The 26,242-nt window shown below is 34.9% G+C and overlaps 1 protein-coding gene across 1 annotated transcript in view; it reads right to left on the reverse strand.

Annotated features, from left to right (window-relative positions):
- The window catches only part of SLC12A2 (solute carrier family 12 member 2), a 102,062-nt gene that overhangs the window by 22,595 nt on the left and 53,225 nt on the right, over positions 1-26,242 (reverse strand). The window contains exons 8-17 of the mRNA XM_008699034.2: positions 24,549-24,676; positions 24,367-24,451; positions 21,709-21,860; positions 16,176-16,283; positions 15,930-16,053; positions 14,799-14,900; positions 13,071-13,226; positions 11,698-11,797; positions 6,949-7,060; positions 5,229-5,369 (exon numbers count right to left, since the gene is read on the reverse strand). Of these exons, the coding sequence (XP_008697256.2) occupies positions 5,229-5,369; positions 6,949-7,060; positions 11,698-11,797; positions 13,071-13,226; positions 14,799-14,900; positions 15,930-16,053; positions 16,176-16,283; positions 21,709-21,860; positions 24,367-24,451; positions 24,549-24,676 (1,208 nt within the window). The remainder of the gene's footprint in view (positions 1-5,228; positions 5,370-6,948; positions 7,061-11,697; positions 11,798-13,070; positions 13,227-14,798; positions 14,901-15,929; positions 16,054-16,175; positions 16,284-21,708; positions 21,861-24,366; positions 24,452-24,548; positions 24,677-26,242) is intronic.

Below are 26,242 nucleotides of genomic sequence, written 5' to 3' on the forward strand. Positions count from 1 at the left end.
TAACGATAGTGAGCATCTTTTCATGAGCTTATTAACTATCTTTAGATCTTCCTTGGAGAAACATTTACTCAAACCCTTTGCCCATTTTCACTGGGTTGTCAGTCTTTTTCTTCCTGTTTTAGAAGTTCATATACCCTGGATATTAAACTTCATCACATGTATGATTTACAAGTATTTTCTTCCCTTCTGTAGGTTGTCTTTCACTTTCTTGATAATGTCCTTTGAGATGCACGGAAGTTTTTAATTTTGATGATGTCCAATTTATTTACTTTTTTCTTTTGTTGTTCATGCTTCTGGTGTTGCATCTAAGAATACACTACCAAATCCAAGGTCATGAAATTTTACCTCTGTATTTTCTTCTAAGAGTTTTATGGTTTTAGCTCCTATATCGCTGATCTATTTTGAGTCAATTTCTGTGCATGATGTGAGGTCACATTTCTGTTTTTTTTTATTTTTTAAGGAAATTCTACTTCCAATGCTGGGCTCAAACTCATGACCCAGAGATCAAGGGCCACACGTTCTACTGGCTGAGTCAGCCAGGCACCCCACACTCAAGTTTTTAAACATGACATATTGTAAATCATGTTGTGCAAAGATTAGTTTAATTCAAGTATATATTAAGTGCTGACCATTGGCCAGACACTGTCCTAAGGACTTGGGATAATTAGAAATATTCTTAACCATATAAAGATTAAATCCATCCTCAAAAAATTTCTCTCCATGTACAAGTTTCTTTCAAAAAATAAGATTTTTTTTCTCCACTCAATATTAAAAACCACCCTTTGCCTTTAAAGGACAGATAAAAAATAATCATTTTTTTTTACAATTATCTGTTAGGTACCAAGACAGCCACTAAGCACACAGTTTTGAGTTTGTTTGTCTGGTAAAAGAAAAGCAAGAAACATCTTTAAGTTTTAGAGCTTTTTAAAGAACTAAGCCACAAAATAACCAGTAACTTCTTGATGGCACAAAATGATATCATTATTATTCTCTTTTTATTTTCTTTTTCATCACAAACGTTTGCCACAATCTTATTATAATTAAAATGTTTTATTTATAAAATTAACAATAACATCCTGCGGCCCTCAGGCTCTTGTTTCAACTTCATTACTTCAATAACTTTCCCTTGAATGACTGAGTAAAGAAATTTCAAATGTATCACTCATCCCTAAATCCTTTGTAAATTCTAATCAAAGTAGCTATTCAGTCAGAAGTAATGTTTTCAGTTTCCATAAAACATCCTGTGTTTTAAAGAATAATTTATCCCTGAAAATATGTCTTCTCTGGAACAGATTCCTTTAATAGTTCATAAAAAATCAGGTTTTTTATGGAATTCCATAATTGAAACCAATTAGGCAGAATGCAATCCTTTGAAGCTCATCTCCAGTTTCAAACATTACTGTTATTTGTTTCTTTGACTCTTTAGCAATGTTTTCTGTGCATCTTCCACCAGAATTTGCTGATGAGAAATGTGTTTAGTTTGTTATCATATTTTTCTAGACATTATCATAACTGTTCCTACGGCAGCAGAAAGAACCACTCACGTCCACAGTGGTACATGGCTTTTATTTTTGCATTTCACTATTAAGTAAAAACATTTCCAAACATTATGGTTATCTATTTAAATGTAGTTAAATGTACTATTGTGAGATTTGTATTACTTTAAAAATCAGTGCGAAAGAAAACTTGTAGAGTTTTGGTTCCATGTCCTGGATGGTTAAAATGTTCACCTAATAGGCTTTAAATTATCATCAGTTATTATCTCATGGCTCAATATATATTTAGGATGTGGCTATAGATCTGGACATAATTTATATTTCAAATAATCTTATTGGCAATGGGAAATTATTTTGGTCTACTTGTTTTAGAGTAATTTAGAAGAAATTACTGTTTACCTCAAAATATAGCTGATGAAGGGGAAAGGTGCCAGAAACACTCAGCACATATTACAGAGTATACCTCTAGGCTATTTTTGTCCCGGAAAAAGGTGGAGTTATGTCTATAATGAGACTCTGAATGATATCCACTTGATTTAAATGGCCATCATAATCTGTGATCTGAATTTTCAATAAGAACAATGAATTTTTGCTCTTTGGAATGAAGGTTTAAAATTGGATTGACAGTTTAGTGGCTCCTGCCATTAAAAAAAAGAAAAGAAATGAAAAACCCAAATACACAAACGAGTCAGCAGTGCTAATGTGTCACTGCCAAAGGGCTTCTTAAGCAAGCTATTGGTAGAGTGCCTCTTTTTAAAAAAGTGAATCTCAAGTTTTATTGTGGAAGTTGGATCGTAAATGCTAATTTAAAGATAAATAAATGCTTATCATTAGTAACTAGTAACTAGATAACTAGAGAGACAGAGAAATGAAAAGTTAGAGAGGAAGGTATAGTAAAGCCTAAGAAAACCATCTAAAAACAGCATCTCCAGGACTATAAGTCACTGAACAAATCAACATACAAAAAACTATTTTGACAAAGATTATAAACCTCTAACAGACATACAGACATTTGCCATTTGATGTAACAGATTTCCAGAAGGTACAAAGGAAGATTAATACTGCCAGTGACAACTTACACTATGATGTCAGTGATTCTCTTATTTGTAAATTTATTTTACACAGACAGCTATGCCACTAGAATAAAGTCAACCTCTTGGGCATCTTCATCAAGTGCTTGTATATGCCGGGTCTATAGGGCAGTTTCAGAATACCACTGTTCTATACATCCCACCTTTGCCCCACACTGCTGGAATGGTCAAGACCCCCTGAGGTGAGCATGTTAGGTGGAGGAGAGTGATGGGGATAATGGACCCTAACTCTCATCAACAGTGTCATTTTTATTACAGAAACCCTCCAAGGCAGAGGTCCTCGAAATGGAGGACCCAGACCACACCAGGAGCAGCAGCAGCAGCACCTGACAAGTTACAGAACGGCAAACTCTCCGACTCGCTGCAGACCTACTAACTCATTCCAAAGGTGGGGCCCAGTGCTCTGTCCTCCACGTCCACCAGGTGACTCTGATGCACGCTCAAGTTCAGGAACCACTGCTCTAAGGAAGTATTTTCCTTCACTTCCTACACATTTATTAAACACACGATAAAGAAATGTTATAGAAATGTGCCTATAAATTGTACAAAAGCAAGTAAGATTTACCCACTAGAAACAACCTTATGACCAGAGGTAGGATTTTACTTGAAATAATAAAAATTTTGCATAGAAAAGTGAATAATCATATACCCACTACCTAAAGAAAATAAACATGACAAACACACTTCAAACACCCTATGTTTCCTTCTCATGCCCTCTTTGTATTTTTACTATGTATTCTATTATTTAGGCATACTTATGTATTTTTCAATTTATATATAATTTAAAATTTCATAGCATCTCCACATTGCTATCTTTCAGCTTGCTATTCTCCTTAACACTTTTTGTTTTCGAGGTTTATCCCTGTTGCTATGTAGAATTCCACCGCATGATTATACCATGATCTTTACACCTGTGATTGATGGTTGTTGAAGTTACTTCCAGGTCTTTGTCACTACTACAAATAATGCTACTCCGTAGTTTCATAGAACCTTCTTTACACATGTAGAAGTTTCTCTAAGGTACACATATAAGAATGGGACGTCCTGGGATGCCCACAGGTTCAAATCTGCAGGACAATGCCAGGTTGCTGACCAAAATGGTTGTCCCATCTTTGTTATTACAGCAGTGCAAAGACTGCCAAGTGCTCTCACTGCTCCTAAGACTTGGAAGTAAAAGAGCAAACTCTGGTCAGTCTAACGAGTATGGAATAAATGTGTATTGTGGTGTTGATTTTTTACTTTTACCATTTATGTCTCCTCTTCTTTTCCTTTATTTTTGCTCCTTTTTTCCCGTCTTACTGATTTACACTATTTCTTTATATATACTTTTGGGCCATATTCTTTTGCTAGTAACATGTTGTCTCTCTGGTCTATGACTTCCTTTTTCATTTTCATGTTTTGGGCCATATTATTTTGCTAGTAACATGTTATCTCTCTGGTCTGTGACTTCCTTTTTCATTTTCATGGTTTTTGTTTTTTGGTTTTTTTAAAAGCACAAAGTTCTAAATTTTAACCAAAGAATAACTTATCTCTTTTCATAGTTCAATTTGCTCTGTCTCATTTTAAAAAATCCTTCCCTAGTCCAAGTCATGAAAGTATTCTGTATTTTGAGTCTTTAATCCATCTGGAAATAGTTTTTGTGTAGTCCTTGTAAGGATCTGTTACATTATTTTTTTCCATGGATAATTAATTGTCCCAGACCATCCTGGATTTAGTGCTACCTCTGTCATGTATTAAATTTCCTCTATGAGTGGCTCTATTTCTCCTGTCTTATTCCATTAATCTAATTATCACTACTTCAGTACCACTATGTCTTAATTACTGTAGTTTATGATAAGGGTATCTGCCACAGAAAGCCCACTTCCACCCCGTATTATTCTTGGGGCTCACCTAAGATAGTCTTACCCTCATGCTTGTCAAGTGTGAGAAACGTGAAACCTTCAAACAGAAGGGGCACAGGTGATAGCACTCTGAGCCTCCCACCTCTGCTTTAACAAAGCAGCTCCACAATTAGCAAGGTGAATGGGCTTCCAGTTAAGCTTTCCTTTGAAGAAAGGGTTTCTTATGAAAATAGGATGGCAAACACTATCTCAACCCACTTATTTGTTCCCACAACCTTTAGGGCTGATTGAGGAAATGAAGTTTCAGAGAAGCTGAGTAACTTGCTCAGCAAAAATTCATACTAAGGAAGTGGCGATGCTAGCATTTAAATCCAGGACTAATTCCAAACTCCATGTAACCACTGTGTCATATACAAAACTGAACGTGAAGTCTAAGTTTAGTAAATAAATAGTGAGAAATACAGTAAGGAACTAGAATTTTTAAAATATTACACAAGGACTGCCATTACTTAACACTTAAAAAAAACAAAACCCAGTGAAGTATAGCAGAAAATGAGGGGGGAATATCTTAGGGAAATAGGCTAAGATAATTTCCATACAGGTTTTCCCCCTGTCAGCTAACAGCGCATTATCTCTGTAGTTCCTTAAGTGCTCAGATTACACAAATCTTAGTAGTAATAAAGATATTTTAAAAGATATACCATTTTTATTAATATGAAGAATGACACCTAGAATGCAAAAGGTTTTAAAAGGTCACACAAAACTCGAATTTTGTTATTTGAAAGGCGTAATGTATTTACCTGCATCAAGTACTGTGCACCCTCTCTCAAATCATCTGCATGTACTGGGGCATAAAAAGCCTTCATCTTGTTTTTGATAAGCCACCGCTGATATTTGGCTTGATCAACGGACATCTCTTTCATGGCTTGTCTTCGAGGGCCCTTTTGGATAAGAATATTAATTATGCCTTTAACTGAAAGATAATACAGTCCACATTTATGAAGACCACCCCGTTATACTAGCTTAAACAAGCTGCCTAAACCTTGGGGATGGGAGAGAAGTATGGCAAAACATTTCATTTTCATGTCAATGAATTCTTTCCATAGCACTGAAGATGATGACAAGGCAGGGTTAATGGAAGAGTTAAAGCACAGGAGGCACCATGAAAAGGGAGAAGAGGAAGAAATACACACAGAAACATAAATAGGAAGTTTTTCAATATACTAAGTAAATGAGAGAAATTAGAAATTGTTGAAAATGGACAAGAGATCACATGGAGAAAAATAAGAGCCTTCTGTTTTTCTACCGGAAGTTTCCTAGCTTATTTTTAATTTGTCCCCAATGTCTGAGTTATTAATTCTCAGGAAGCTGAAAATATCACTGAAAATGCAAGTTTGCTGTAAAATATAAATGCATTTTTTTTCTTCATACTTCTGTTAAATGATGAAGAGAATTAAGGAAATGAGGTTTTTCAACTTCCAATTCTATTTTGATCCTTGCAAGCAACACATAAAATGTGCCATATGCAAATGTATATAAAGCAAAAATCTAAAAGCAGGTTTAAGAGAACGCCTTAATTGTTCATGAAAAAGTAAAGGAAAAATACAATTTGCTATTCCTGGGAGGTGCCTAATTTGTAATTTCTTGTGGTCAAAACCCCAACCTGAACTGATCAACTTGGAGACAAGCTGAAAAACTTCACAGGTCCTAATGGGGGACCTGGGGCCAGTGTCCCCATGTTCTCTGCCAGACACGGCTTTGACTTTGCGACTATACAAGCGTAAGAGCAACTCTAGCAGGAGCTGAGACATAGGTCATCCAATACACATTTCTAACGAGATGAACAGTTTGGGACAAAAGCTAATATGACAAATACTCCTATTTCTCATGCAGAACAGGCGACCCATCATCTAGCAATTCTTTTCAATAGCCAAGATGTCAAAAATAGAAAACCACTTTTGGGTGAAAAGTTTACCACTATTTTTAATAATGTTAGTACTTGTGGTTAAAACACAAATGAACAGGCAATTAACAGTGTTCGAACTTGGAAATTCAGCATTCACTCTGCTCTTCTTACGTACTGGATGCTAGATATTTACCACAATTCATCTACCTCCTCGAACCTCTTTTTATTTCTGGTGGTAAATGTTCCCAGAGTTCTCAGAAAAGTATGAGAAATATTAGTAAGAAGATACACATGCTGTAATTCATTTAGACTCCTTAGTTATCAAGAAGCTACTTTTCTTAGCCAAACCATTCTATAAGAGAAATATAGTTTGGTAAAATCTCCTATTAAATAAGAAAAAAAATGAAGATTGAAAATTCTAAAATCTTTTCTAAAATAAGGTTTTGAGACAGTTTAGAGGCTGTAATACTTTGAAGAAAATAACTTCAAAAAAACCCCAAACTCAACAGATTTATCTTGTCAAATCATTTCATACCCAGAAACCCCCACAAATTACAAATCATATATAGAGAGCAAAAAACGTTTTAATATAAAAAAGCAATGCAAACACTTACCATATGTACATGACTACAGATCATCAAACCAACATTTTTTGTGAAATCATGAACAAGATGAAGCAAAGCTGGGCGTGAGTTTGGAGCACCTGTCATAACAAGACACTGTGGCCTAATTTAAGATTAAAAAATAAAACAAAATTAGAGAAGTTGAGATTTTTGATAACATGGACACGTTTCTAAGTTGCTTCTCTTAAGAATGTATTATTACACTAGAATCTCCTTCATGCAACTGCCCTCAGGACACAGGACACAGTATTCTCAAAAGAAGAGGACTTTTAACCAGGGTTTCTCAGCACAGGAGAAATGCAGAAACCAGATCATGCCAAATGTCCTTCTAAAATAACAGGTAATATTATACATCAAGATTCTGGTAGGTATTACAGGAAGAAATATAATAGTTATATTAAATATATGTAACAACTTTTTATCTTTTAAATTTTATTTTATTTTATTTATTTATTTGACAGAGAGAGAGACAGCCAGCGAGAGAGGGAACACAAGCAGGGGGAGTGGGAGAGGAAGAAGCAGGCTCCCAGCAGAGCATGGAGCCCGATGTGGGGGGCTCGATCCCAGGACCCTGGGATCACACCCTGAGCTGAAGGCAGACGCTTAACAACTGAGCCACTCAGGTGCCCCTCATCTTCTCAAGGTAATAAATATTCCAGTTCTTTCACAGAGTTCACAAAACTTTCACTGAGCATGGCTTTACCTTCATGTACAAACAGGTCACCTTCTTTTTTAGCTTGATCACATCATAGTGATTTCTAATTCATAATATCAGCCCTCTCTAATCTGGCTTAGTTTTAATGACAGCTGTTATATCCAAAAAATCACCTACGGTTGATTTGAAGGTTTCTATTTGAAGTAAAAGTTTTAATTCTAATTAATTATGATGAAAATCAAAACTAAATTCAATTGCCTTTGTAGACACAAGACAGTGGCATGACTTTCACATATGCTTAACTCTTGATTTTAGCTGACTAGAAATGGAAATCAATGCTATTTTATGAAAAAATATTCGAGCATCCATTTTATAAGTTCAAACATTACCAAAAATTCTTTACAATAAGAATTTATATAATTAAAACGAACTTTAACAAAAAGTAAATAAATTAAAACTTCTGACTTAACCACTAAGTGAAATGTTAGGGTAGTTCTTAACCTCATAAAATAAGCATGAAAACTTGAATAAAGACTATAAAAAATAGAACAAAACAAAAACTAACCTATTTAGAATTTTAGCAAGCTATCTGAAAAACCAGTCCTGTCTGGAAGAATGGCTTTGGAGGAATCAAACATGACCTCATTCCCTATGGCCCAGACTGCTCAGTCTCCCCATCTGAGCTTTAGCAGTTTAAATAGCTCCCCATGTTGAAATTACATAATTCCTAGCCTTCCTGGTAGCTTACGACTGACCCTCTGAGTGACTTACAGAAGGAAGTCGGTAAAAAGGAAGCTGGCTACCCTCCACACTTTGTTTCCCTTTCCTGTAAGCTATGCCATGGATGTGGTGATGACTGACCACATGGACAAAAACACCTGCTAGGAAATGGCAGACTGACAAGATGCAGGGAATGTGGGACCTGAATGAGCAAGTGCAGCAAATCCGCCTGCCATAAAGCATCCAGGCGCCTCTGGACAATCACGTAACAGTGATGTCTGTCTTGGAGAGCCGCGGCATAATTCAGCTTTTTTTCATGGTAGTTTAATGTACACTTTAACATAACCTTGTACTACAGTTAATTAACTTGTAGTCCCTATCTTTACTAAATGGTAAATCTATCACAAAGGCTTAATTTGGTAAAGCTGTATCATGCCAAAAAAGTATAGTACGAAATATATTAGCGATGACAACGAGTTATGATGACAGAGTGTAAACATCAGTTTCATTTTAACTCCTTCCTCCAAAAACGCCATTGTATAATGGGATTTTTAAGGCACAAAACCCACAAAAATATGGACAGGAGAAAACACAGTAGTATGGAAATACTGAAAGCTGGAAAGCAGATAGAACAAGAAAGGATATGACAAATCAGGAAGAGGCTAAATCCTAAAGCCTATGAACAAGCTGTGAAGCTACCTGATTTCACACCAAAAAAAAAAAAAAATCACCAAAATACCTAATGAGTTAGAGGTAGTAAGTACCTCTGGAAGTGGCAGGGGCCATGTAGTAAAGAGACCAAAGCAAGAAGCACTGGTTTAACCTCTGCACAAGAAACAACTAGATAGAACCAAATCATTTCCATCACTATGATGAACAAGTATCCTCCCCAATTCTGTTAGGTTAGGGCTTATTTGCCAGAAAGGGTCTCAAAACCACAATGAGGTATCACCTCATAATATTCAGAATGGCTAGTACAAAAGACAAAAAGTAAGTGAGGATGTGGAGCAAAGGGAACCCTCATGCACTGGTGTTTGGGGAATGTAAATAGGTGCAACCACTATGGAAAACAATATGGAGGTTCCTCAAAACAACAGAGAGAGAAGTACCATAGGATCCAGTAATTTCGCTACTGGGTATTTGCTTGAAGAAAATGAAAACACTAATCGGGAAAGATACATGCACCCATCTGTTTACTGCAGTGTTGTTTACAATAGTCAAGATATGGAAGAAATCGAAGTATCCAGTGAGAGATAAATGAATGAAAAATATGTGGTATATATACACAATGGAATATTACTTGTTCATAAAAAATAATGAAATCTTGCCATTTGTGACAACAAGAATGAACCTAGAGGGTGTTATACTAAGGAAGATAAACCAGAGAAAGACAAATACCATATGATTTCATTTACATGTGGAGTCTAAAAGGTAAGAGAAAACGAACAGCAACAAAGGGAGAAACAGATTCATAGAGAACAAACTAGTACAACAGCAACAACAAAGAGAGAAACAGGCTCGTAAATGTAAACAAACTGATGGTCACCAAAGGGTAGGGGATTGGGGAGATGAGCAAAATGGGTGCAAGGGATTAAGAGGTACAAACTTTCAGTTTTAATGTAAGCCTTGGGGATGAAAAGTTTAGCACCAGGAATAGTTGATAATACTATAATACACTTACCATGGTGTGCATTTCATCATGCATATAATGGTAAAATCACTATGTAGTATACCTTAAGCTAATTTAGATTTTTTAATTTTTCAAAAAATTTTTTTTAAATTATTTTTTTTTTTAAGTAAGCTCTATGCCTAACATAGAGCTTGAACTCATGACCCTGAGATCATGCTCTACCCACTGAGCCAGCCAGGTGACTCTAAAACTAATTCAGTATTATATGTCCACTCTACTTCAATTAAAGGCTTTTTTTTTTTTTAATTAAAAAAGAAGCAGAAGAAGAAGAAGAAGAAGAAGAAGAAGAAGAAGAAGAAGAAGAAGAAGAAGAAGAAGAAGGCGGCGGCGGCGGCTTCTGGTCTGTGAGACACCAGCAGCACCTAAGGGCAAAAGCAGCTACTTTTCAGGGGAGGAGTGAGAAAATATTTATACACTGAATCCAGAGATCTCCCGACCTCCTTTCCCACCTAAGAACTCTTTTATCAACAAGCACAATATTAAAATATTTTTTTCTGGTCAATCTAATCATATCAAAAAAAGAAAGTCTTCAAGATGACTTAAATTTCTCAAAGAACCAGTAAAGCCCCAGTAATTTACATTAAGGGCTTCACTGACAAGCCCCACCTACGAATGCAGAGTTTTGCTAGCCATGGACCACAATTACTTCAGACAAAGCTAAAAATCTAAGAATCCAAATTAAAGAAACAGGAAACAGTGAGAAAGACACTTCAAAGAAACAGAAACTACGAAGCTAAGAAAACAACATCTTTTGCTAAGTTTGTTCAAGGGTGAGATGGTGATACATATAAAGTAAAGAAAGAAAAGAAAAGAAAGGCTCCAGAGGAAACAAAGCTGTACAGGAAAGAAAAAGCAATATAATTTACTACATGGCTCAGCCGGGAATCATTTTAAAAACTTATAAAAATATAAAGTACGACCATAATCAAAATAATGACCTAAAAGTACACTGTGAGGATGGGATAGAGAGGAGAGTGCATGTGTGTGCAACCACATGCGGATGAAGGACATCTACAGATAAGGCCTAAAACATCAAAAGTAGGGCAAAACCACTATGATGTTTGGGAATATCAAGTAATTACTAAATGAATCAGCAAAGAGCTGAAAGTAGTTGCCTGTGGTATGTCACAAAGAGGAACACAAGAATTTGGGCAACTACGGATTTTCATGACGAACCCAAGTTTTTCCTCTCTCAACTATGTTTACGTAATTCTGATAAAGATTTAAAAACCTATTTTGGAATAAAACATTTTTTTTCAATGTTCCCATTCCTATAACAAAACAAAGCAAAAGATTTTTACTGATGGTAAATTAACTTCGACTCTCCTTAGTAGTTCTAGACTTAGAGAACTTCGGTGGCCACAGGAGGAAGAAACGGTTCACTTTTTGAGAGCTGACACTTAAAAGCCTTCAGATGGGAGATTTCCAACACTTGCACTCTCATAACATTTTTGTAAGTTAGATAATTCACCTCTTTGTCAACTTTTGATAACTAAGAAATCTCATCCTTCTTTTTGAACAAACTGCCCAAGCAAAGTCCAAGCAAAACAAAAAACAATAATCTATGCTTTCAGGAAATTTCTTATGAAATAGCAGCAGACAAAAATGCTACTGAATGGTAAGTAAAGAACTGACTGCCACCTACGGTGTGATTCTATGTTACCTTACTGCTCACCTAAAGTTCTTCACATGGTCTTCCACTCCTGAAAGACGAATTGAATGCTGCAGGGCATTTAGGTAAGTCAAAGCTTGTGTAGAGGATCCCCAGTTCACATCTGTGGGAAGACAGTGTTCATGCAGCAATACACCAATATTAACCAACAATCAATAACCAATTTGAGACATAGAGAAGTAAACAGCGCTTTGAGACTTAAAAAATCAATTGCTAAAATAAACCAACGTACTCAGAACTTTCGATAGTTCAAGTCCATAGCATGACACTATGATAATGCTAATCTGAACTATAATTGCTTTTAAAGTATGCAGAAAGAACTAAGGTGACAGGGCTGCAGACATGCCGTGCATGCCACTCAAGAAAGTTCCACAAATAATTTTAAAATTATTGTTTATATAGCCAGAGGCTAATGGGAAAGAGGCAGATCTCTGACTGAAAGATTTTAAAACTCTGCAAGTACCATTTATAGTACTTAACAGTTTAAGTTATTTGAACAGGCAAATTTCACTCTGTATTGAATAAACAGCCTGGACACCAAATATGATTTTAGACATTTGTTATTTTAGAGAAATAACTGTTTCTAAGATGGTTAAAACATTACCTTCTTTGTCCATTTCATTTCTAAACCCAGCACTCTTATCCAAAACCTCATTGTGTCATATCTGGATTACAAAATGTTTCCTCACAGTTTCACATAACTACACTGCAACCACTCTTGTAATTTCTTCCTAAATTATTCTTTTGGGGCCCAAACTTGTCAAACCTTTTTCACTGGTTCTTCCCTGAGAGTTAGAGGTCACCATACGACACTGGATCAATCCCAACATTCCCGAGTATCATTGTCTTATGTGGAGATACAGCCAATAGTTATCAGTGAGACACCTTCTGGGTAATCTTTATTTCCCAGTTAAAAACACCTTTGTCAAATCTTCCCTGCTATACAGGGAAGATACCACATCTTTCTAATACACTGTAAATCCTGTGGTACTGACTACACAGCAGGTACTAAGACTACAGTAGTAACACATTATGTTTATTAGGCAAACAGCTACTACAGGAGCGATTTCACTAAGTCTAATCCTTTCAAAGAAATTTTTAAAGTATATTGAGGCCACCAATATGTTAATAATACAAATTTCTCATTTTTCTTTAAGTAGGAAGAGTTAAATTTAATTTATGGGTAAGTAGGAATTCCAGAGAATAAAGCCCTGTGGTAATTATTTCACTAAAACTACATGTAATTGGAAATGAAGTATTTTAGGTTTTACAAAGCACCTTTCAAGTACACAAAAGATGATGCTTAGATATGAAAAGTAACAAGGAATTTCTAGATATTTTCTAGCTTGAAATAATAAATGTAAAAAATTACTGACCTGGTTTTTTGTAGGTAACATAAATATACAGCCCAAGGACTATCACATATGTTAGCAATGCAGCCCACCAGTTAATAACGAACATCACTATGCAACAGAGAATCGCTCCAAGAAGTGATATCCACATGTTGTAGTATTTGAATGCAGGACGCCACCCTAACAATCACAAATAAAACAGATACATTGAAGTCACTCAAATACCCTATCTGCTTTAGACAGTGGTACATATGTACGCACCAAATAACTTTCTTTGTGGTCACTTAAATAGTAAGTCTAAAGCTAATGTGTAACAGTGAAGTCATAGAGCGTTACTGAGCATAATTTTTGAAGGCCATGAAGAGAACCCATATTTTTACTTCCGTCTTATTCTATGTTACTAGTTTCTGTATTCAATAAACTCTTCAACAAAAAAAGTTTAAATCAGCCTATCTTAATGAATGGTTAAAAACTACAAAAGACTGAAAGAAGTTTTCAAACCCAGCTCTTAATAGTGTGGTTTTATGTTCTGGATTTTAGCATAAGACATATCCTTATTCTAATGAATATACAGAAGAGTCCAAACAGAATATTTTTGAAAATTGTTAAAAGTTAATCCACCTGCTAGAAAAATTAACAGTTGAGTATAGCAATGTACTTTTGATGAAGTATTTAAGAATTAAGCTCACTCTAAAAAAATTGCTGAAGACTATGTTTTAAAAGTTTTATTCCATAGCCAAAAAATATTTTTAAATCATAATTTAATATATTTTATATTTTTTTAAATTCAATTTCACACAAAGTTATGAAAAAGAGTCTAAAGAAACTCTGGGGACCTTTTACCTAATTTCCATTGATGATAACATCTTGCAAAATGATACTAGACTATCACAACCAGGATACTGATATTAATACTGCCAAGATAAAGAAGAGGCCAGTACAAACATCCCTTGTGCTGCCTTTATAGCCACACAGACACCTCTGAAATTTATATTCCTAAAGTTCTGAGAGGCTTTTAGGTCCTTAGAAGGAAAAGTGCTTTTTGTTCCTTCACTTCTTTCCCTGATGCCCAACTGTTGTTATGGTTTATAACAAAAAGCCCCCAGTAAAAGTGTTTGAGGCACTTTTTCAGTTGCAAGAGACCTTTTCCAGTAGCAACTTATTGTGTTGAAAATATTCTTTAGGGCAGGTTGACAATACCATAATAATGTTCTCAGAACTTGAAACAGAAATCAACAAAAACAGGAAAAGAAAAGGACAATAATTCTTCTGAAGTGTTAGTCAGAATTTGAGATCAGGGGCGCCTGGGTGGCACAGCGGTTAAGCGTCTGCCTTCAGCTCAGGGCATCATCCAGGTGTTATGGGATCGAGCCCCACATCAGGCTCTTCTGCTATGAGCCTGCTTCTTCCTCTCCCACTCCCCCTGCTTGTGTTCCCTCTCTCGCTGGCTGTCTCTATCTCTGTCAAATAAATAAATAAAATCTTAAAAAAAAAAAAAGATTCTCCTTTAAAAAAAAAAAAAGAATTTGAGATCAATGCTCTTACATGCTTCGAAGACAAGAAACAGTATATTACTGGGAAACTTCATGATAAAGAGATCTTCGAAAACTCAATTTGACTAACTGCAAAGGCTGACTGAGCATTAATGGGCTAAACATTCACAATAACATCTTTTAAAATGTTAAAGTCTTATTTTTTCTAAAATCAAAGACACTAGTACATTTACAAAATTTTAAAAAAATGTAAGATCACCTGGAGATTTGGCAAGTGATGCATGGAACACCGAAAAATTGATCAATGCATATGACGCAAGGAAGAAATTAGAGATAATTGGAGCAATAACATTCAGTTCAGCTGCAAAAGAAACACGACGTATATTTATTGACACATTAGGTATTTTTTGACTTTTTAAAAAATGAAATTATTTTAAACTTTTAAATGACAGCCTAAGGAATATCCACCCTTCAGACTTAATGAAGACTTATATTTTATCATACATACTTTGTATATTTTACTTCTCAAGAATCAAACCTTAGGTCCTCAGTTGGAAACCTTTATACCTCAACTCCTCCAAAGCTGGTATATTCTTTCCAATGATATTATATAGTTTTACTAAACACATATATAGTCCACAAGCAGGCAGTCCTATTTTGGGTATTTTAAAAGTTAGACAAATAATATCACACAATATTTATAATTCTGCAATTTGTTTTGGTAATTTATTATATTGCAGAGTCATTCATATAGATATATGAAAGTTAATTTTATTCATTTTTTTTACTCCTGAATATTATTCTGCAGTTTCATTCTTCTGTTAGTAGCTATTCATGTTGCTTCCATTTTTCACTACTATAATTAATGACACTGAAAACATCTTTGCATATGGCTCTTTGGGTATATATTCAAGTTTCTCTAGGGTAAATACTCCTAAAGAGAATTGCTGGATTGTGAGAAACTTTACTCAACATTGCTAACTTGTTCCCCCAAAGTAGCCTTAACAAATAGATATCTAGCAGTGTTACACGAGAGTGAGTTTCCACACATGGTGGTATCCTCAGACTTTCAATAAAAGCCCACTGTCATCTTCAGCAGTGGAAGAAGGGGGCTCTGAAATCCTTTCCCTTATGCTATTTTCTCATTTGTTTTAGGGACAAGAACCTAGAAGTTCCCTCTCATGAGGATTTAATAATGGTAATAATTTTAGCAAGTATGTACTGAGCACTATTATTTGCAGTATTTTCTATATATTCTTTTAATTGATCACAAAGAAACTTTGTTTACTAGGCAAAGTAAGGTTTTATTTATAATTTAATAATTCAATGTTTAGAGCTAATACTGTAAATACTCCAAAATCCATATTAGCACACCATTTATATGACTAACCAATTAAGATGAATCCAAGGGCAATTAAGAATGTTAAGATGTAGCCACGAAGAGGTTCATTATTTTTCCCATAACCTTTAGCAAACATCTGGAAAGCTGGGTAGATGTTGTCCTTACAAAGAGCCTAGTGAAGAAACATAAATATTAGTAGGAAATGTAACAGAATTAGATATACAGATTTATTACCATATGTATGTATTACTATAAACTCCCCTTCAATAAAGACTGTAATGTGAAAATACCTACCTGAAATATTTTGGGAGCACTCACAAGGGATGCTAATGCAGAAGAAAGAGTGGCTGAAAAGATACCAGCAGAAATTAATGGTGCAAATCCAGACACCATGCTCATTACCTTAAAAAAGGGAAAAAAATGGAAAATTAAGTCTTACAAACCACTTAAAAAAACCACAATACTATATATCTTTATTATGCTAATGAAGGAAACTAATATCAGGGAAATATGATAATAATGAACAGGAATAATAGTTATGTGCATTGTAAATTTCTGAAACAGATTTACCATGAGCCCTTACCTTCAATCTTCTTATTTGGTAAAATTTCAAAGATATACAATAGCAGAGAGAATAGCATAATGAACCAATCCCCACATCATTTGAGTCAAACCCCAGATACATCTTAATGCATAAATGTTTCAGTACGTTCCTCTGATGGGTAAAGCACTTTAAAAAACTCTAACTGCAAAGCCGCTGTCCCAGATTGAAAAGTAAGCAATTCCTTAACCTCACCAAATATCCTATTAGCATTCAAATTCCCCCAACCTGTCCATCTTTTCTTGCCTTTTTCAATAGTTTGTTTAAACCAGGATCCACAAAGGGACTACACCTTAAATTTGGTTGATATGTCTCTTAAGTCTTTTTCAATCCACAGGCTCACTGTTGGTTTCCTCTACATTTTATTATTTTTAGGTCATTGTCCTGTAGAAGCCTCACACCCTGGACTCTGCTGACTGCACCTCCGGCTTGTGTTATTTAACCTGCTGCTCTCACCTTTGTATTTCTAATCAACTGATAGACCCCGACAGGTGATCAGACTGAAGTACAAACTTATTGGCAGGAATATTTCAAGATGGTACAATACACTTCTTGTCAGGTAGGTTCTTTCTTTCTGGGTTTTTTTTTTTTCTTTTTTGACATTAAGGTAGTAGATTGGTACTGTGGTTATGTTTTTTCTTTTTAAAAAGAGATCTTAAATATTAAAGCTAAATGTGGAAATATTTCTACCTGAAAGGATCTAAGTCTATGATTGGTCTTTAAATAATCTGGGAAGTAGGAAGTTGTAAATAAAACAAAGTCAACCAAGCACTGGTGATTGGTAAAGCTGGAAAATGTATGTTAAATTTCACTGCATTCTCAATCTTCATACATGTTCAAACATTTCCCTAATGAAGTTTTAAAAAAATGGACTGATCACTTAGATCATGAGAAGACAACCAGAAAAATCCAAACTGAGGGGCAAAATTCAAAGTAACTTGCTCGAATTCTTTAAAATATCAATGTCGTGGAAGATTAAAACAGGCAAGCTGGAAAGTCCTAGATTAAAGGATTTTTAAATAACATAATAACTAAATGCCATGCATGACCTAGATTGCATCTGGATTTAAGAAAAATAGCTGTAAGGGACATTACTGAAACAAGTGGGGAAAATGAAGATGGAATATACATTTAGATAACAGTATTTTGTCAACATTAAATTGCTTAAGCGGGATAACTACACTGTGCTCATGTAGACTATCTCAAAAACTTCAAACTGACGGACATTTTATGATGTGTTTAATTCGTTCTCATATGGTTGAGGAGAAAAAGACTATACATATATACAAAGATAAAGCAATGGGGTAAAATACAAACAACTAGTAAATTTAAGTGAAGGGACAGGTATACAGGTATTCACTGCACTGTTCCTTTATATTTTTGAAAACTGTGAAAAAATAAAATTGAGGTGGAAAAGATGGTGGATTCAGGTACTGTCAACTTGACCCATCACTATAAATTTCACCAGTAGTGAACAGTGACCATCACCTAAATTCATTACTTCTTTAGGAGAGATTTACTTTTCATATACATATAATATATATACACACACACACATATATACACATATAGTATATATATACACATTAATATATATATATATGTGTGTATGTGTGTGTGTGTGTATATATATATGTATATATAAAGATTACTTATTTGAAAGAGAGAGCACCAAGTGGGGGGAAGGGCAGCGGGAGAGGGAGAAAGAGAACATTAAGCAGCCTCCCTGCCCAGCTTGGAGCCCTATGCAGGGCTCCATTTCACGACCCTGAGATCATGACCTGAGCCAAAATCAAGAGGTGGAAGCTTAACTGACTAAGCTACCCAGGCAGCCCTGCTTTTCATTTATACTGACCAAGACCATGTGCCAACTGACACCAAGGAGATAAGGAAATTGGGTTTAAGGTGTTAGTGATTATTTTACACTTGACTGTAATTTGATACTTTAAACCAGATGTAAAGTTCACTATAGGCACGGTCCCTGGCCATGATCCATTAATCTGGTTACCAGTGTACATAATTCCACCTTGTTCCATTTAATATCTCCCCCTGTATCTTTCAAAAGACTCAGTGTTAATAATGAAGAATACATTAAAGGGTGTTAATCAACATTAGCACTGTCCTCTCTAAGCATTTCAAGGGGAAAAAAAAATCTTGAAAAGATGATTTTCTATTCAACCCTTCAGTAACAATGTGGTTAGGTATATGCCATGTGTTTTTCACAATCACTGTGTTTCACAGCTGTTTATACCAGATTAGCATTGCCAATCCTGTCTATAGGGAAGGAGATTAGAAAGGACACATAAGATGGACCAAGATAAAAATGAGCGGACTGGATTTCAGCTATATATACTTATCAAACACAAAATTCCGTGCCTGTCTATAATGACCTCAAAGATAAGGGCAAAGACAGGAGATAAATGAAGAGAGAAAGCAAGGAACAGAGAACATGACACATTGCTGGATTAAGGCAAACAGACACGACAAGCATTGTATGTACCCATAACCTTCCATCTGTCAAGTTTTGAGGAAAAAGTACATTTTCTCTTCTTCCATCATCTCTGAACTAAATAATGCTCTACGCTTAGCATCTCTAAACAGTATGCTTCTAGAAATTTGCCAAGTTTCTTGTTTTCTAGTTATATATTTACTCAATAACTTCTGCATTTCCCACCATGTAGCGATAAAATATGAGTAGCAAGGACAATGATAATAAATGTAAATAATGGTAACACCAGTGTTGTCCAGAATACAGAGTGGAAACAAAGAGAACAAAAACAGGTCTTCTCTCTTAGTAAGGGGGAAAAAGACAAAAGTCCAACAAAAGGTAGAATAGTGGCAAGTAAAATGAATGGTAAGATTCTGTATGGGTGTTTGTGTGTGTGTTCAGGACTTGTGGTGTAAGAAAATCTTCATGGAACTGGGTCTCCTTTAAAGCAGGCAGATTTGGACAAAAGTAAAGAAAAAAGCAGGTGCATTCCCAGCAGAGTAAAGCACCAAATCAAAACAAAACAAGCCCAAGAGAGTAGGGTAAGCATGTATGCACGTGTATGTACAAACATGCAACCACTGGAGTTCAGTGTGGATAGAAGGCAGTGGGGTGTAAGTCTGGGTATGAAGGATTTTGACTGACAGAGCAAACAGGTTCACAATGTCTATTAAGCAATGGTGGGTTAAAGGTTTCAGAGGACACGAAAATGTACAACTATATTCAGAAACATTAAGACTATATATGTAAAATTAAAAATTTAAGACAAGTAAGGTGACCAAGATCCCTTTTCCTCCTGAGTATGAAAAGTCCGTTACATGCAAAACAGTGTGATCAAGTATGGCTTTATATAGATTTCGATATCAGACTCTAAATTACAGGCTCCTCAGATATGCTCTATACACCATTCTTCATCAAATGACAAGCAATTTGTATTTTTACAGTATTTTTTCCATTTAATCTTACTTTAGAAAGCATTTAAAAAATTTTTTAAAAATTTATTTAGCTTTATTAGAAAAGCAGCTTTATGTAAACTAAACTTTAATGAGTCCACACCGGACTTGATGAAGACAACACACTTTTGTATTTTAAGGTAACAACAAAGAAATCTGATTGGCATTTTCAGTCACTGGGCAGAGATCAACATTTGCGCATTTCATACACAATATCAATGTCAGAACGGCCTGAATCATTAGCTGGATATGAATACTTTCTTTCATTCCTAAGACTATGCCTAGTCTTGTGACTAGAACAAACAAACTTCTATTACATAATTGGGCTCAATATTTATAACCACTGAAAATGCAGTCAATTGCTTAAAAGAGAAAATTTACAAAAAGGCATTAAAAATTTAAGTCACAAATTTTATTACAAAATTTAAGTATTCTACATAAAATGTATATTGTTCTAGAATACAGTAAACTCTCAATTATTCTGTTTATGTTTACACTAAACTGTAAAAACACTAGAATCAAAATTTTTAGTTTTCACTTTGAATTAGTATAATCCTCTCCGTAAAAACCCATAAATGTTACAAAAATTTCATTTCGGTTTCAGAACCTTAGAGAGGTAATAATAAAAAGGAGAAAGATTGATATTCTCTAACTATTGGACAAGTAGTATTATCTTTTACATAGCTCATATGTTCTAAAAGGTCACAAACTTTCAAGCGTCCATTAAGAATTTAATTCTATTGTTCAATGGGAGTTTAGCACAGCATGACTACATGGCCTTATCTAACTATTAACACAATTGATACTCACCAATATTTTTTTAAAAGGGAAGTTATAATATAAAGCAATTATGAAGACACCTCAAATTAGAAAACTGAATTCATTTCATTGAGTACTGAACTCATTTAAAAAACTTAAGGGGTGGCCTGGCGGGTTCAATTGGTGGAACATGCAACTCTGGACCTCGGGGTTGTGAGTTCAAGCCCCACACTGGGTGTGGAGATTACTTGAAAGAAAATCTGTAAAAAAATAATACTCCAAATAAAAATGAAATACTTAGGTATAAATCTAACAAAACACGTCGAGTACTTGTATTCTGAAAACTACACAATGCTGATGAAAGAAACCAAAGAAGATCTAAATAAACAGAGAAACATACTGAGTTCATGGCCTGGAACACTCAATAAAGTGAACATGTCAATTCTCCCCAAATTGATACACAAGTTTAATATGTTCCTATCAAAATCCTAGCAGGACTTTTTGTAGATAAACATTATTCTGAAATGTACATAAAAAAGCAAAAGGAACTAAAATAGCTGAAACAATTCTGAAAAAGGATAAAGTGGGAGGAATCAATCTACTTGACTTCAAGACCTATCACGTAACTACTCTAAACAAGAATGGATGATACTGGTGGACTGATAGATGGAAATGCCAAAAGAATGGATCAGAGAATCCAGAAATAGACCCAACAAATATGACCACGTGTGAGATGCTTCCTTGCTTTCTGAAGCTATACACTATGTATATATACTATATATTATACCCGATCGTAAAAGTGTTACCTTCGGGAGCCCTTTCGCTCTTGAACAGCTTCAGATTTTACCCTTTCAATATTTATCTATTTACCCAATTATTTATCTACAGACTTTCCAAACAGCTATCTGGGTAAAAAGTAACAATGGTCCTCCCTTCTAAGTGAGTGCTGTACTCTGAATGCTCAGATTTGACGGCAGTCTGACCCCTAGATATACAATGTCGGTATAACATAAACATGAGGCTCACCTGGAAATTGTTCATTAGGCCGTAGTAACAAGGATTGCTTTCACAAGATGAAAAGTCAAAGTTTAACTTGCAGGCTGCAGAAGTACAGTTTGTTAGCTCTGTTACAATAGTGTCATTAACGTTCCCAGTGGCATCTCGAACAACACAAGAACCTGAAGGACAAGGGACAATAAGAACAAGTAATACAACTAAAATTTATATTCATTTCAAAATTACATATATCTATAAAGGAATTTATGGTACTGACTGAAAATGAACTAGTTAACAGTATTTACATTTTTAGCATTTACATACAGCATTTACAGTTTAAATAGATTTACCTTAAACAGAATTGGAAAAGCATCATGGTCCCCAATACTTAAGTAGTGAAACAAAATCTTACAAAGACTAGTATTTCACACAAGCATACTTAAAAGCCCCACACATATAGTTGGGGAAAATGGTCATGAGCAAAACTATTTGGTCAAGCAAATATAAAAACACTGTGTGGAAGAGTTCCAAATGGTAGAAATGTTTTCCCATACTCCAAGTATTTTATATGTGAAACATGCCAAAGATCAGAATTCCGGTAATGTCAATCTTCTGTGAAGGGAAACAGTTTGAACATTAATGAATTATAATTCTTTTTAAGCCTTTGGCTCAAGTAAGTCTATCCTGATAATAAGACAGTGCGTGATATCTGAGATTTGCTTAAAAATAACCATTGGGGCAGAAGGAATGAATACAGGTGAAACAAGACTAATCATATACTGTTACTTCTATAACTTTGTTGAAAGTAAGTGATGGTTCATTAGAAAAAGCACTCTACTTTGGTGCGAAATTGAAAACTTCCATACTATGACATTTAAAAAGTTTTCTTGGAAAAAAGCACTTCATCATTTGGAACAACATATGATGTGCAACTTTTCGTAAGTAGCATTCCTTAGACGTTTGAAGCACTTCTACAGTCCTGTCTCACCCTATAGGAGGTAAAAATTATAAACCTTGCAGCCAAAAGTGAACAACAAATAGAAAATTAAGTTTGCAACAAGGCAGAATATTTTAATGACTAGACAGACTGTATCAAATTCTTTTCTTCAAAAATTTCTTCATCTAACTCTCGGAGCAGTGTTTGCAAAACCATGTATCCTTAAAGGTACTTGTGAAACCAACTGGGGTGAGGGGAGAAAAGAGCGCTGTCTATCCTACAGCAGCTATGCTTTTATGTGTTTCCTACTCTGATGTTCTACATCGCAGGCGATGGGGAGAAAAAGGTTCCCTTACTCTGAACCAATTACACATCCACGGCTGTAGACACTGACCCTGCTGCTGAGTGTTCGGGAGGAAGGGCTACTCCTATTGCTCCAAGGGCCAATATGGACAGAATGAAATAAGTATGATGGCTCACAGTCAGAGAGACAGATACAAACAGAAAACATTTGGTGTGACTAATTATTTTCCAATTTGAAACATAATCAGTTATATCATTCTGTAAATTAAAACTAAATTTTCTTGAGCCAGAAACTTTTAGGGGAACACAAAAATATTTTTGCTAAGCTTATATATATATATATATATATATATATATATATATAGAAGTTTTGCCTGTGTGCGTGCGTGCGTGCGTGCGTGTGTGTGTGTGTGTGTGTGTGTCTGTGTGTATAGGCTCAGGTCATGATCTCAGGGTCCTGGGATCCAGTCCCACTTTGGGCTCCCACTCAACGAGGAGCCTGCTTCTCCCTCTCCCTGTCCCTCCCCCTGCTCATGCTCTCTCTCCCTCTCTCGCTCACTTTCTCTCTCTCAAATAAAATCTTTAAAAAAAATTTGATCTACAGTCACTGCATGTAAATTATATGTAAATCAATACTTACTTTTTCTTGGGAATGTTTCAGCCAAAAAAAAAAAAACAAACAAACAACTACTAAGAGTCTTTAAAGAATTCACTAAAAAACAAAATAAAATCCCTCTTTGCCAGGACACAATTCTTGAAATCAAATGTCAGTCATCTCTGGTAGGGAATCTCTACGCTTTCACTCCTTCATGTATACAACAGTGATTTAGAGACTGCTTGACCACTTAAGTCCTTTCTAGTTCATTTAAAATGCTATGATTTCATGAATGCAGGAAAAGGCTGAAAACCAGGTTCCTTCAATTTATTAAGACTTCAGTAACACTTTTCACTCAATATAAAATGTCACGTCTACCAAAATCAGTTTTTTTGGTAAAAAAATGCCAAGCTTTGCTTAAATGTCTTCAAACGATCTTCATATGTAGTAAGGTTAGCATGCAAATATAAAATAACCACCATAAATAAAAATATTAAAAATTTTATGAAGATCACAGAGTAAAATGCATTTACTTCTACTATATGAATTATATTTTCTATAAATTATATCTAAGTCAAATTTAAGAGTTTGCAAAGAAGACTTTACATAATTTTTAATTTACTTTAATTCATAAAGATCCTAGATGAAAAAACAATAGAGCATCTGGGGGTTTAGGTAGTATCTGTAAAATCACTACTAGCTTACTTAAAACTTCTGAATTAAAATATGCAACTCTTAATCTTTTTATTGAAATATTTCTGAAATCAAAAGTTAAAAATATAGTATCATGGAAATAAATATTTAAAGTATATACATCGTGAAATTTCTGAAAGAGAAATATAAGGCTATTTACCTACGGATACTGCAATTCCTATGTAAACCACTGTAGTAATTAAAATGGCTAAGAGTGTTCCTTTGGGTATGGCTGACTGAGGATCCTAGAAGAGAAGAAAAAAATTTTAAGTCTACCTTTAAAAATAAATATATGTATACCATTTTTTACACAAAGTTGATATAGTACTTTGCAATACTTACTGCAAGATCACCTGAGATATTTGCTCCAGCAAGAATACCAGTTGCAGCAGGAAAAAAGATGGCAAATACAGAAAAGAAAGTCTCTTCTTCTCGAAAATCCGGTCCAAAGTTCTCGTTAAATATTTCAGCTGTGGAGAACAAAATATCTTTGGTAATTAATGGAAAGCAGATTAGACCATTATAATTTAGGTCATATGTGAGTGTTATGTGTGTTTGATCACTAGCTTTTCTTCAGTTCAAGTAACTGGTAAACTACTGACTACTTCCTAGTGGAAGCATGGCATTGTCTGTTTTCATATATGAGGGAACAGTTTATAATCTAAATGATGATTTGACCTGGGTCATGCCTACTATTTTGTATACCTTATTAATTATGTTTCAAGCACCTCTAACTTGATTGTTATCAGTAGTACAAATATCAGTCAAAGTGTGGATAAACTTCTCAATGTCTGGGGTCAGTCAAGGAAGCAGGAAAGGAGGTAGGAAAATAAAAAACATCATACTAATCTGGAACCATTTTTTTTTTCTTACATCCAACTTACATACTACCTGTACAGTTCTCTATTTCCTTGTGGTGACGTGCTTAATTTTTGATGCTGAATTATTCATCAGGCTTCCATATAATTTTAGCTAAGGCAAACTAGGTAAAGTCCCCTTCCATTTTAACAATAATGAAAGCTTCAACTAGTCCTATTGTTTCCATCTAATCTGATGGGCCCTGATACTGAAACAACCAGTTAACTGTCATTTATCCATCCATCCATCCATCCATCCATCCATCCATCCATCCATCCATCGATCCCCTGAACAACTACCATGCACCAGGTCTTCTACTGGAGCCATTAAGTATTTCACTACCTTAGTAAAATGAATGAGAAGGCAGCAAAGCAATACCAACCACCAAAAAAGAAAAGTCACATTCTGAAGTCTATTTAGATTTATTTACTTCAGACTGAGAAAAACCCAGATATGCTACTTATACAATATTTATGACTAAACTAGATAACCATGCAAACACTTTTATAAGGTACCAGGGATCTGGGGGGGGGGGAAGGAAATGAAAAATGTGGTTTAGCAGATATTTGCAGCTATTTTTAAATCACCTGAAGTCACAAACAGAAAATATACAATTACTAGGAATATTTTTAGAAATAATCATCCCCTATAATTTTTAACACTTCTTTTAGAAATTAAGTTGCAAAAAGAAATGTTCAAAAAAAGTTATAACATAGAAAAATTTAAGTTGTAAGGAGAAGAAATGTCACAAATATAATTTATGAAAGCATAAAATATAAAAAAATATCTACTTAAGTGATGCTATTAACTTTCACTTCTGGCATGCCTAGCAAACACCTCTTCCCCCAATCCAAAAAATCAGAGATTTAAAGTGCAGTTTAGAAGTAGGTATGAGCACTTGTAATAAGAACAGATATCACACTATCAACCCAGGACCAGCAGGCACAAATACTGGGTGAGTGTCACTGGTTAAGGTATAAACCTTGAAACAATTCCTGTCAGAAAACTAAACTACCCATGCAGCAAGTCAGTGTCTGAGAGAAGCCAAACCAGTGCTACTCACAAATGATCAAGGACTGTATGTTGTTAACTGTGAGCAAGAAGATTAGGAAGCTTACACCAGAATGTAAACCAACTAGGTCTCTAGGATCCACAGTTCAGGTCAGCTGATTTTTTTC

This window comes from Ursus maritimus, unplaced genomic scaffold (assembly GCF_017311325.1).
Source record: "Ursus maritimus isolate PB19 unplaced genomic scaffold, ASM1731132v1 scaffold_5, whole genome shotgun sequence".
NCBI classification, from domain to species: domain Eukaryota; kingdom Metazoa; phylum Chordata; class Mammalia; order Carnivora; family Ursidae; genus Ursus; species Ursus maritimus.